General features: G+C 30.9%; 3 protein-coding genes across 3 annotated transcripts in view; 2 read left to right on the top strand and 1 right to left on the bottom strand.

Moving 5' to 3' along the window:
* LOC119831273 overlaps nucleotides 1-1587 on the top strand; it is a 25173-nt gene extending 23586 nt beyond the window's left edge. The window contains exons 25-28 of the mRNA XM_038354570.1: nucleotides 226-322; nucleotides 399-521; nucleotides 603-774; nucleotides 860-1587. Coding sequence (XP_038210498.1) covers nucleotides 226-322; nucleotides 399-521; nucleotides 603-774; nucleotides 860-1383 — 916 coding nt within the window. The 3' untranslated portion in view covers nucleotides 1384-1587. The remainder of the gene's footprint in view (nucleotides 1-225; nucleotides 323-398; nucleotides 522-602; nucleotides 775-859) is intronic.
* A 1118-nt stretch (nucleotides 1588-2705) lies between these two features.
* LOC119831494 lies at nucleotides 2706-3854 on the top strand. Its single transcript, XM_038354884.1, has one exon. The coding sequence runs from the start codon at nucleotides 2873-2875 to the stop codon at nucleotides 3542-3544; it is 672 nt and encodes a 223-aa protein (XP_038210812.1). The 5' UTR covers nucleotides 2706-2872; the 3' UTR covers nucleotides 3545-3854.
* A 4408-nt stretch (nucleotides 3855-8262) lies between these two features.
* On the bottom strand, nucleotides 8263-9956 carry LOC119831452 (zinc finger matrin-type protein 2). The gene is made up of 3 exons (XM_038354793.1): nucleotides 9683-9956; nucleotides 9362-9603; nucleotides 8263-8583 (listed from the first exon to the last, which is right to left on the bottom strand). The coding sequence occupies exons 1-3, from the start codon at nucleotides 9942-9944 to the stop codon at nucleotides 8344-8346; spliced, it is 744 nt and encodes a 247-aa protein (XP_038210721.1). The 5' UTR covers nucleotides 9945-9956; the 3' UTR covers nucleotides 8263-8343.
* Between the last annotated feature and the right edge of the window lie 2673 nt (nucleotides 9957-12629).

The raw sequence follows: 12629 nt of genomic DNA, 5'->3' as shown, positions 1-12629 counted from the left end.
TAATAAATGTTATTTGCAGTTAACAATTTTCTTTTTTCTTTATTACAATATTTATGGCAAGACTAGGTATATACAAGTTTTTCTTATTAAATATCTTTCAAGTTATCATACTAATGCACATTGAACATTAAAAACTAGTTTAAAAAAAATGTAATTGTATTTAATTATTGTAATAAGTCATAAATTTAAAAATAAAATAAAATAAAATACAATGTTTGATTTCAGCCCCTGTATTTTAATTTTTGATTCACTTGCTGGAGCTTCAAGATCAAGGGTTGTAGCTACTTTGCGCGATTACCTGACTTGTGAATATCAAGCAAAGGTATGGATCATGAACTAGTAATATTAGTTTCTATGAAAATATTATCTTATGTTAAATGCTTTTACTTCTTTTACAGGTGTCAAGACATAAAATTTTTAATAAAGACAATATCAAAGGGAGCTGTCCCAAAATTCCCCAACAAAATAACTTTACAGACTGTGGTTTATATCTTTTACAGTATGTTGAACATTTTTTTAAGGTATGTGATAAGTTATTTATAATTTAGGAATACTCTTGTATATTATGTAGATAGATGGACCTAATGTTATATTTTTTTCAGGATCCAATATTGGATTATGCTCTGCCCATAAAACAATTGGCAAATTGGTTTGATGAAATTGTTGTAACAAGGAAAAGAGAAGAAATCTCAAATCTGCTAAAATCCTTAATGCACACATACAATCCAGATTCGCATTTAACATTACCTGAAATCACATTCCCTACTTTAAATGGTAAGATCAAAAGTAATTATTATAACATAAATATTTGTAGCATTTATGTTTAGAGTAAATTTACAACTGTTGTTACTTTGTTCAGGCAAATTGATTGAAAATGAAGATCAGCAAGAAGATGGTCCTGAGAATGAAAAGGGTGGGTCAAGCAAAGAACAAAAAGTTGAAACTAGAAACTCAGAAGGCCCTACATTAACTTTTTTAAAGCAAATGCCTACTGGAGATATTTTATTAAAAAGAAACTTTGCTGATTCATCAGATACAATACATTTAAGAAAGACAATAAGGCTTTCAAGTGACTCCGAAAATAGATCTGTGGTTCATTTTAAACCAGAATTTATAAAAAAAGGTGATAATGAAAATCAAATAACAATAAAATTGCACTCTAGTGATTTGGTTAAAGACATTCAAAATACTTTAATAGTTAATAAGAATAAAACTATGGGTGATAAAAAACATGGTGTACATAATCAGAATGTATCCAATGTTAATTGTGTTCGTCAGAGTGTTAGTGAAAGTGAGAACTCATTTCTTAAAGCAAGAAGAATAAACAAACTTGAGGATTTAGTGACTGAAACTAGTAAAAAGTTTAAAAAGAATGAATTCTGAACAGTTGTCTGTCCACTTTACCCACTATTAAATTATTTTTAATTTAATAAAATGTATAGTTGTTTTATGACTTTTGTAAATATTAGTTAATGCTATTTACTTTTTAGACAATGTATGTATCTGTTTTATAAATATTAATGTAAAGATTTAAAGTTTAAAACTGTATAATACTAGCTTCTGTATTAAACTGGTAGAAGAAATATATTTGTGGTTTTTTTTTTCAAGTTTATATTAGACGATCAACGTAGTTTATCTCAACAATCTTTGGTAAGACGGAATAATTATTGCTGTTATTTTTAATTCGTTTCGATGACTTATGCGTTTATTACATTACACTCAATGTAGGAAAGTGTAATCAATAGCATTCAGCGCATTAGCAACTTAAAAATAAAAAAGTCAGGATATTTTCTGACTGACATTCATTTAGAAGCAAAATTAGGAAAACTTTTAGGTAGTTACTTAAATTTAAATATATTTTTCTGAGATAACTTAGATAAATATATCAGAAAAATATTTATAACCTTAATACGATTTTTCTGTTATCACGGATCTTTCGATGGCGCTCATATTTCTCGTATTATAGAATTTTGCTTTTGATTCAACGTTGTCACAAGATTTATTGATATATAAAATAGTCTCGAAATTAGTAGTAAACGAATTATGAATAATTTTAAAAACTTGTTTTGTATAGCCATAGCCAGTGTTCCCAACTTAGGGGTTTTCCCCCCAAATTTAGGGGGTAAATTAGTAGAATGGGATTTTTTTTGTTGGGAGTTTTATATGTTTAGGGGTATTTTTAGGGTTTTTCTGAATATATAATATTCTGAATATAATAGAACTATCTAATGCAATCAATCAATTAAATTTATTTTTTCACCTAGCGAATGACTTAGGACTGGGTGACATCTAGTGTAATTATATTTTCCTATTCTGCAATATTTACCTACTCTGTGGGTAAATGAAAAGGTATAAAATATGAGCTCCTTTTCATTACTAATTAAAAAATCCTATCTATTCATAAATAAATAAATATATATATATATATATCTGATTCGATTCACATTAATCCGTAATGGTGGATCTTGCACAACATTCACTCCATCTTCTAAAATGTTAAGTTTATTCAATGTTAACATGTATGATTTTAAAAATTCTGACTCTTCAGAGGAAACTGAATTAATTTTTAATGTATTAGTTAATTTATAGATAAAAAGCATTAACAAATATTACTGAATATTACTTAATACAAATAATTGACGCAGTTTTAGGGGGTTTTGACTTAGAGTTAGGGGTAAATATTTCTGAGAGTTGGTAACACTGTACATAGCACTTAGCAGAGTCAAAGCATCATAATCAAAACTCAAATGTCATCTTTCAGAAAAATAACGTTTTATACTTTTATACAGAGATAACTTTTAAACATCTCTTAACTAGTTATTTTTATTTTATTTTCTCGTAAAGGTCGTGTATAAATATATCAATTTTGATCATGGATAATTCTGAAACGGAGACTAGGACATTAGAGGGTTGGGCTAAAGAGGAGAAATTTCAATTATTACAAGCCTTAAATGAGTATGGGTGCACCGATGTAGATAATATTCAAAGTTTTTTAAGCTATAAAACTCGAGAAGAAGTTGAAACAGCAATAAATTTTTACAATCGTAAAGCATTGCAGAATCCTGCGGTCATAAGTAAGAGAAAGAAACGAAGGGCTAATTCATCTATAATACCCATCGCAAATTGGGCGAAATTACTAACGGACACAAAATCTTTTGAAGAATTAAATACTGAAATAGCTCTTGCATTGCGTTTAATTGCTGAGTTTGAAGATAAACCGCCAGTGGTTTGTACCGATAAAATTGATTTTAAAGCTGCTTACAGTTGTTTGGCAAATGCCTTGGAGGGAAAACCATTGCCAGACAATATATTTATTAAAGCTATCTTTGAAAAATGCCTCTATGATATTGCTGTTGCAAGTAAGTCTTTTCTCAAGCCCCAGACACTCAAAAAAATAATAAGTGATATTAATATCACTGACCATGGGATTAAAATTAATTCACAAGTTACAAATACTACTGAGTTTACTACAATTAAATACTTAGCTAGTCAAGGACAGTATAATCCACTTAATATAGAGGAGGAGTATTTAAAATCTACATAACACATCATGATTATGATTATATGTTAGGGGTATAGCAATTAAAAGGATTATGATTGTATGTTTGGGGTATAGATTTTTCACTTTAATTTTATTCGCATGATATTAAAGGTTTCCTTATCTACACACCAAGCTGAGTTTTCTTGATGATTGTCTCAACTAGGTATAAACCTGTTCCAGAGTTCCAGAATTAAGTAAATAGTATTGAAAGAGTTACAGCATGAATTTTCTTGTTATCTTCTAGATTTCATGAAAAATAAGAGATTACCATTGTGAACATTTTATTATGATAAACAATAAATGTTTTTTTACAAAGTTAACAATAAAGTGTATGAAATACATGTAAAAAATACTAGCTATAAGTACTTTATGAAAAACAAATAAAATACTATAGAATATAAACACTGGTTGTTTGAATCATTATACACCTCATAAAGCAATTTATTGTATATAACAAATCTCACATGAAAATTTTGTTAGTTAATTGTAATGGAAAATAACTGTTTTTAATGCTAGGTAAAATTTTAATTAGTTTAAATGTAGTACATTGTGGTATAATTTTACTGATGAAATACCGTTCACTAATAAATAAATTTTACAAGTATAAACATTATGTATTAAGCCATTCTATAAATTTGTTAAATAATCTTAAAGCTACTTTAACTACTCTGTCCCAAAAACTTGGTTCTTCTTGGGCATCTTCTTTTAGTCCAGATGAAAATTCATCAGTATCTAAATCTTCTAATTGTCTTTTTTCCCGTGCTAAGAAATTACCAGGACTATCTGTAAATATTTCATATTTAATTTTTTCCAATTTATCTGCGCATGTAAATTGTTATTTATATGATGTTTTATTATGTGATGTTTCACACCTGCATAAAACGGTGAAGAAAAACATCGTGAGAAAATCGGCATGTCCAAGAATCAAAAAGTTCGACGACATGTGACATCTGCCAACCCGCACTTGGCCAGCGTGGTGGATTATGGCCTGAAACCTCATAGGAGGCCTGTGTCCCAGAAGTGGGATCATATATGGGCTGATGATGATGATGAAAATTTTTGTGTATTCTAATATCGCAATTTTTATAACTTTAAAACGATTGCGAATTAATACGAAGATACGAATATTTGCTTCGTTATGGTGGAATATCGTACGCAAAGAAAGACGTAGTTAGGTATCTACCCATATATACAGTAGTAGTTAAAAACTTAAATGTAAGATAAACATGATTAAATGGAAGTAAGGTTCATCTTTCCACCACTTGAACATAACAATTTTTGGTATTGTTTCAGCCTGGGACAACACTTGCGTTGTACCCGCGTGAAGAGGCGGTGTCTTAATCCTTTTATATTTGCAATCATTTTAACGTGAAATTGTAACTAACATACTATATAAATCTATGCATTTTTCGTTTTTTTATAAATAAGGGACAAACTCCAAACCGAATGTTATGAAACTAGATTGAATTTCATTTTTATAAAATGGTTTAAGTGGAAGTTTCGGGATGTTTTTACACAGATTGTTTATGACTTTTTTGCTCCGCAGAATCAACGCGCACTCCCACAAATTATTGACATAGCTATAAATAAATTTAATTACCCCCCACCTCATTTTGTATTGGGAACCATTTTAGATTTATAGTTTTGACACCCATATTGAAAAAAAATGATACCCATAAATTGTGATATGATACAAAAAAAAGTGTTTAATCCGATATTTGTGTCAGAAAACTTTATTCAAACAACTAAGAACGCTCGTGACTAATTCACATTTAAAGTTATAAAAAAACAAACTCAAAATTGGATTATCCGTTCAAAAGCTATGATGCAACAGACAAACACATACACAAACGCCAAAAATAGCGCTGAACTGGTAGGCTGTATCCATACATCATTCACTTTTTAATTCTTTAATTATCTACTCAATTTGGTATAATTAAAAAGAACCGGCAAGTATTTGCAACGCTAGCTTTGTGAATGCCCATGGCGGTGTTGATTGCTCATCGTCGGGCAATTCACCAAATCGACAATTTTTTTCTATAAAAATAGAAGGGTCGTAGAGACTGTCTTATTATTATACTTACTTGTAGAATCGTATGTTATCTGAAAAAATAGAATACGAATTAAACGCTATGCGTACTTAAACTTAAAAATTAATTTTTATAAATTGTGTTCGTTTAAGCATGCATAAAGACGCGGTATATTGTTTATTAGCTGTTCGCCCTGGTTTCACCCGTGGTACATATATAGCCTATGTCACTCAGTGTAATTGCAGCTTTCTAATGGTGAAAGAATTTTTGAAATTGGCCGTTCACGCGCGATGGCGTGACCAAGGGAAATAGGGATTCATTTATATATTCATAGATTTTTTTATACTTAAAACATAAAACGCTCGCCATATTCATATTTATTATGTAGGTGCCTAATAAATTAGTTATAAATCATGCTTCATATACATTGGTTTCGTGAAATATAAAGCTTTTAATATTATTTTTTGAATTTTCAACCCAAACTTCAAAGATTGAGTCAGTCTAGTAAGATCGCGTAGGAAATTCCTGCTTAAAAATCATAACTTACTTCAATTAACTTACCTGAAACGCAAAACAACTGATGCTAAAGAAACACAGCAAGCCTAAAATCACAAGTATGAACTTCATTATGGTCGACCTTAATGGTGACACTCACATTTACCACAATAATCCTCCTGACTTTGAACTTGCGTTTTATAGGAAGGCGTGGTTACGCGATCGTAGCGGAAATCATGACTTGTAATCACTGGTTACCAGTATAGGTATTTCTGAGGCTAAAATATTTTTGTTTTTTTTTCGTAGACCTTACATTTGGGGCCATGCTCCAAACCTTAGGAGTACTGAATATAAAAGAAAGCACAATCCCATATAATAAAAATTTGGAGCAGTTATTATCTCCAATAACACTATCATAAAATAAATCTGCTTGTTACTCTTTCAAGCCTGAAATGCAGTACCTACCGGTTTTCATATTTTTCTAATCGTGCATTGAAATTACTTATGTATATTAAATAAATCAAAGAGATAAATGTATTTATGTGTTTTTAACATCAGCCTTCTGCGTCCTACAAGACCGGGACATTGTTTTTTGTGAGTTCTCACCGGGAATTGAACCCAGGACCCTTTCTAGTAAGTTCTACGCTCACGCGTTAACCACTTAGTAGGCGGTCAAAGATGTATTATATTATATAGCAAAGTAATTTATTTATACAGATAGAAAAACTACAATTTCTTAAAATTTGCCTACACAAAATTTGTATATTATTTTATCAAGGGCATAGTGGAATAATTTAACAGTCAAAATTAGACTGTAATATTGGCCTATGATTGTAATAGTTGCTTCTTCTTATTCTTATTATTTTTATTTCAGCTTATGTAATGATAGTCACAAGTAGGTAAGCAAAAGTAATGGTAGTTAATGCATTTATTTTCCTAGCAACTATTTCTCATATGAGTTTCCGGTGATAAGAATATTATAACAATAAGTGTAGAGATGCCTATAGAAAATCATTGCGTGGTTAAATAGTCATGCAAGTACCTACCATTTATATGAATGCATTACGTACCTATATTTGAATAGTCACTAGTGGTGACCTTTGTTACACATGATAGCTTCTGCACAATAGGTGGCTAGTTATACTGATTGCTATCAAAACCAGCCGTCAAAAAGCACTACAATTAATAGGATTTTACCCAGAAATACTTTGCATAAGGCAGTAATCAGAGTCGGCGCTCGTTAGCATATTATTGTACTTTATTGTGGTCTATTGATAGAGTGGATAGAGTAGTAGATAGGATACGGTCGACGGTAAAAAAAGTGCTAATAGCAGATAAACAGTGAATGTTACATTGAAATCTGTTTCGCCGATCTTAAGATTCATCTGGACAAACAGAAAGTCAGACAAAGAAAAGAAATAATTTTGTATATTATGAATATTATTAAGAAATTGGGATAATGCTTGTTTGGAATAACAGATAGCTACTAAAGGACGGGGCCCTGTAACGACTTCGCTGCCTGTCCGCAGCATGGCTGTATATCATTAACAATGTTCATATACTTGTATTTATTTTATTCTGTGGTTTAATTTCGTTTTTTTTTAGATGCTATAACAGAAAATTTACATTATTTTCCGTTATAGCAACATTATAAATTCATAAAATTAAGGGTGATCAATTTTGTTCCAGTTACTTTTTAGCTTATTTTTACGGAACTCTAACTGACGCCAGTCCGACTCGCACTTGACTAAATTATCTTTTTCTGCGGATGTCACGTACAACATGGAAAATTCAACAGAATATGTAACAAAACATCAACCAATTTAACGTGCATTTTAAACCTGTCACAATTAAATTATTATCGGTAGCATACGGCTTACAATTTAATGAATTTCTTTTCGGTAAATTATAACCCAACCATTAAATTGTGAAATGGGATAATACGATGGGTTTGGTTAGGTGTAGTTATTTTCATAACATACATACAACTGGAGCCCCTCGAGGCTTCGTCGACACGCAACTAGCACCCTGACCGACGTTCGGGATTTACCTTCTACCACAGATAACATAATACTTTTTACTTTTCATCGGAAAAATGAATTTCAATATTGATACAGATTTTTCTTAAAAATCTAAGCAATTCACCTAGGTTTCTATCAGATTAATGTAGGATAATATAGAACACATACACATACACATACAGTAAAATATAGCCAAAGAAAAAAAATTTATTCATCCTACTGAATACAGCCTATTCAAATAAACTTAATTATGGGATCATTTTTTTGTTGCGCCGAAACCAGAAAATCCCATGATCTGAGCTAATTCAGACTGAGCAGGTGCATCTTCACTGTCATCGTCTTCCTGTAGTTTACGTTTTTTGTCTCGGCGACGTTCACGTCGGAGTTCCTTCAACCTGGCCTCTTCTTCAGCAGCTTCTTTTAGTCGAGTATCCAATTCGTATTCTTTCTTCTTTTCTTCTAATTTACGTTTGTTTAGGGCGAACCTTGCTTTCACCTGAAATGTTATTTTTAACATTGGATAGTTGATAAAGTAACAGTTATTTAACTGAAACATAAACATAAATATATTTCAAATACATATTTTTTGATTTATTAAAATAAACATAGGGAATTAACTAAGCCATTAATATATGTACTAATTCAGCTAAGTAAAACCACTTAATATTAATTATACTTACAAATATTCTATTGCAAACTAATAGATGTTTTGAAAATATACTTAAATATACATTGTTATACATATTTATTAGTGGTAGTCGTGGCCCAGTGTAGTAGAGGACCCTCAGACTCAATTTATCTTTGCATATGAATAATAACACCACTGCTCAAAACGGTGAAGAAAATATTATGAGGAAACCAGTATGTCCAAAATCAAAAGTTAAACAAGATGTGACCTCTGGCAATCCACATGTAGCGAGTGTGGAGAATATGGCCTGAACCCTCTTAAGAGGCTTGTGTCACATCAGTGGGAACATGTTTGAGTTGTTGATGAGAAAATTACTTAAAATCGCATACAGACTTAGTTTAAGGTATGCCATTACCAAGCATAAAGGATACAGGCAAGAAGAAAATACTAATTTCTGTATCAATGAACCCACATAAGGTCCTAAACAATTAGTAAAATATAACTCTCTGAGTTTTATATTGCGGTGGTGTTATTTTTTTTTCTTTTTACCTACTACATATCTCCCGTACATGGTATATAATACCCAAAAAAATAATACAAGTAATTTTTAAATTCTCATAACAAACAGCAAAGATATGAAATATACCTGATCCAATGAGCTTCGTTCAATTTTCATGGACATCCCAAGATTTCTTTGATGTTTCTTGCCATTAATGTGATCAAGAAAGTTAATAGAGTCCTTGACAACACAGTCGCATACATTGCAGTAATATCCACCAGTTTGTGAGGTAGGTGTATTTTTTGTTATTACGACACTTTTTCCTAATTTTGAATCTAAGTCTACTTTATAATCACGTTGCTTAAGAAGTTCTCGTTTTACAGGTGGAGCTATAATAATAAAGATAGTTTTAATGTTTGGTCAATAATAAAAAAATATTGATGTCACATGGTTAAAGCATAATCGTACCCTTTTTCTTTGAACGTTCTTCTTCCTCCAATTCTGCTTGTAGCCTCTCAACAGCAATTTTCTCGAACTCATCCTTATCCCATTTTCTACGGTGATCATCCGGTCTCATACTCATTTTTGCAGCTGTGATTGTATTCCTATTTATAATTCTTAATTCGATTCGAAAGGACTTTAATGTTTTGATTATGAATAATAGACAAATTTTTGTCAACACACAATCGATTTGCAAATCGCAATGTATGATACAAATGACAATTGACATTACCAGTATATAAGTGTATAATCTATGATTGACATAGCCACCGCAGATAAGTAAAAAATATGTACTGATAGCCATAATAAAAAAAGTTATTCTTGATCTGTCCCGCAGACTAATAAGTTAAACTAGTATAAGTTTATTCCAGTTAGATTTAAATTTGAGTCCTGTCTATCCCACAAATTATACCGAACGATGTCGGAGTCCCTTTTATTGGGTCGAGTCATTAATTAAGAGAGGAGGAAAAATAAAATTTTATTCCATTTACCCATTGACAGACACACACGTCTCAATTTAATGTAGAATGAGGCGTATAGTGACTATGCCATGAAACAAGTCCCACAGGAGAATGAACATTTGTATATAATTCATGTCTACAAAACTTCGTTCATCATACTGATTCAAACAAAGTTAAAGGATCGTTTTTTATTTGCCCCAATACCAAAAATTCGATGAACTTATTCAGTCTGAGCAGGCGCATCTTTTATGTCATCAGCTTCCTACTGAAAAGATTTAAATATAATAGTAATAATTAATCTCTTAATTATTTAAGATACTCTTGCGTAAAATAAATTAATAAACATTTATGCTCAACACAAGTAAGTAAGGAAGAAGTATTTTCAATAAGCCCTTACGCATCTATTTTTCCCTTCTCTGAGGAAATTTTAATTAAATTTTTGTACTGGCAATATTGTTTAAGGCGCTGCGTTTTCAGGACTCCTTTTGTGGCGCTGGCTGTGGACTTCTAGAACTAAAATAAAATATATATGTAATCAATTAATCAACCCTTCGTCGGCTCTGTCTATACACAGGGCCGCATATACATATCATCGCTTAGAAATAAGAATACTTTAACAAGGTACCCTAGTTCCTAGTTGAAATTAAATAAGAAAACGCAGAAATTATTTGTGAGTTTGAATATAATTTTTATTTATTATATTTAGTTCTAGTGTAGCTGGGCTCTTGGAGATCCACATCGGGAGTTCCAAATCTACGATAAATATAATTCAAGAGAAAATGCCCATCAGACTGAACAATATTTGTTGAGACCTCATGTCTATAAATGTTATAGTGTAACTGGGCTGTTGGAGCTTCATATCTTCAAATTTATATTCTTAAGAGATATTGCACATAACGTATACAATTTTTGTTAAGGCACCATTTTTATAAATCAGGTGTTCCAGTTTCCAAAATAAAATATAGAATGTATGTTGCCAGGCTTAATACTTATACAGCATAAAAACTTTATTACTGATTTTAAACCTAGGTATAACCTAGATACTTAAGATTTTCGTAAATGTCCCTAATGTATAGATACCTATCTATTGTGTTTATACATTAATATCACTCACGATATATTTCTTCTATTCTATTTTTGTCGTCACAAATCAGTTAAATCCGAGTCGGACTCGCGACGTTAAGGGTTCCATATAAATAAGCTAAAGAACTGCAAAAAATTGGTCACCATCCAAGTTATGACCGTGCCAACCGATTCTTAATCTAGCATTTTTTTTACTTTTCATACATTATTTTATTATTTGTTGTTATAGCGGCAACAGAAATAGATATCTATGTGATCTCTGAAAATTTCCACTGTTTATCACACTTCATAAAAATAGCCTGACGGACGGACAAACTGACAGACAGACGAACAACGTAATCGTAATTGGGTCCCTTTTTGCCCAAAAAGTTGTACATACATGGAAGAAGGCATGGCATACTCAAATATAAGATGCACACTAAGACAAAACTAAAATAAACCTAGCTTATTCGGCTGCTTTTTATTTTGTCCCACAGTTACTACCTTTTTATGTATTAGATAGAATAGCGGTTCTCATAGGAAAAACGGTAAAACAGAAATGGAAATGTCCACAAACCGACAAAATTCACGCAACACGATACCGAGGGGATGGGTTTTAAATTACGTTACGGACCAATTTGGCATTTACGGGCTGTAAAAATTAATGCGCCTATTTGAGTATTGGACGATAAATCAAGAAAAGCCGCTCATCAAAATGTAAAACATTCCATTTATAAATATTTGTCTGATTTAAGCGACTATCGTTTCAGAATGTTTTTAAAATTATGAAGACATTGTACATAGGTACATGATACAACTAGCCATCAAAATTACGTTTTTCATAATAAAAAAATGCATGTCAATGAATTGGCATCAAATCTTTGTGCATACGATCCTATTAAATAATTTGAACTTGAAAGTAAGAAGGAATGAAAGTAAGTACCTATTTACAATTGAAAAATGAAAGGTGTTGCTACTCATATAAGTAATTAAGGCACAACTTAATACTGTACCTATTCAAAGATACTTATTATTAAAGATCTTATTCAACTCAAAATATAATCTTGACGTTGATAAATGAAAAAACCCCATTTATTAAAGTACGGGCATGATTAATGCCGTGTTTCTATAAATCGTAATACATCTCAGCATGACAATCATAATAAATATTATTCAATTTCTCACTTATTTGTTTTTCAATACATTTTATAGATTATACTAACACATAAAAGTAGGGTAAAATTTCGAGCAGATGTAGGTATTCTGGCAATTTTCAAATACCTACCAAAATTGTATTTTTTATCCTAATAATGTTACAATCGACATTTCCTAAAAAAACATAGTGAAACACACAACACAACGTTTTACTTATTCATTTAATTATTTAAATA

The sequence above is a fragment of the Zerene cesonia genome, chromosome 13, assembly GCF_012273895.1.
Source record: "Zerene cesonia ecotype Mississippi chromosome 13, Zerene_cesonia_1.1, whole genome shotgun sequence".
NCBI lineage: Eukaryota > Metazoa > Arthropoda > Insecta > Lepidoptera > Pieridae > Zerene > Zerene cesonia.
Note: the sequence above shows the minus strand (reverse complement) of the source record. Positions and strands in the feature narration are given on the sequence as shown.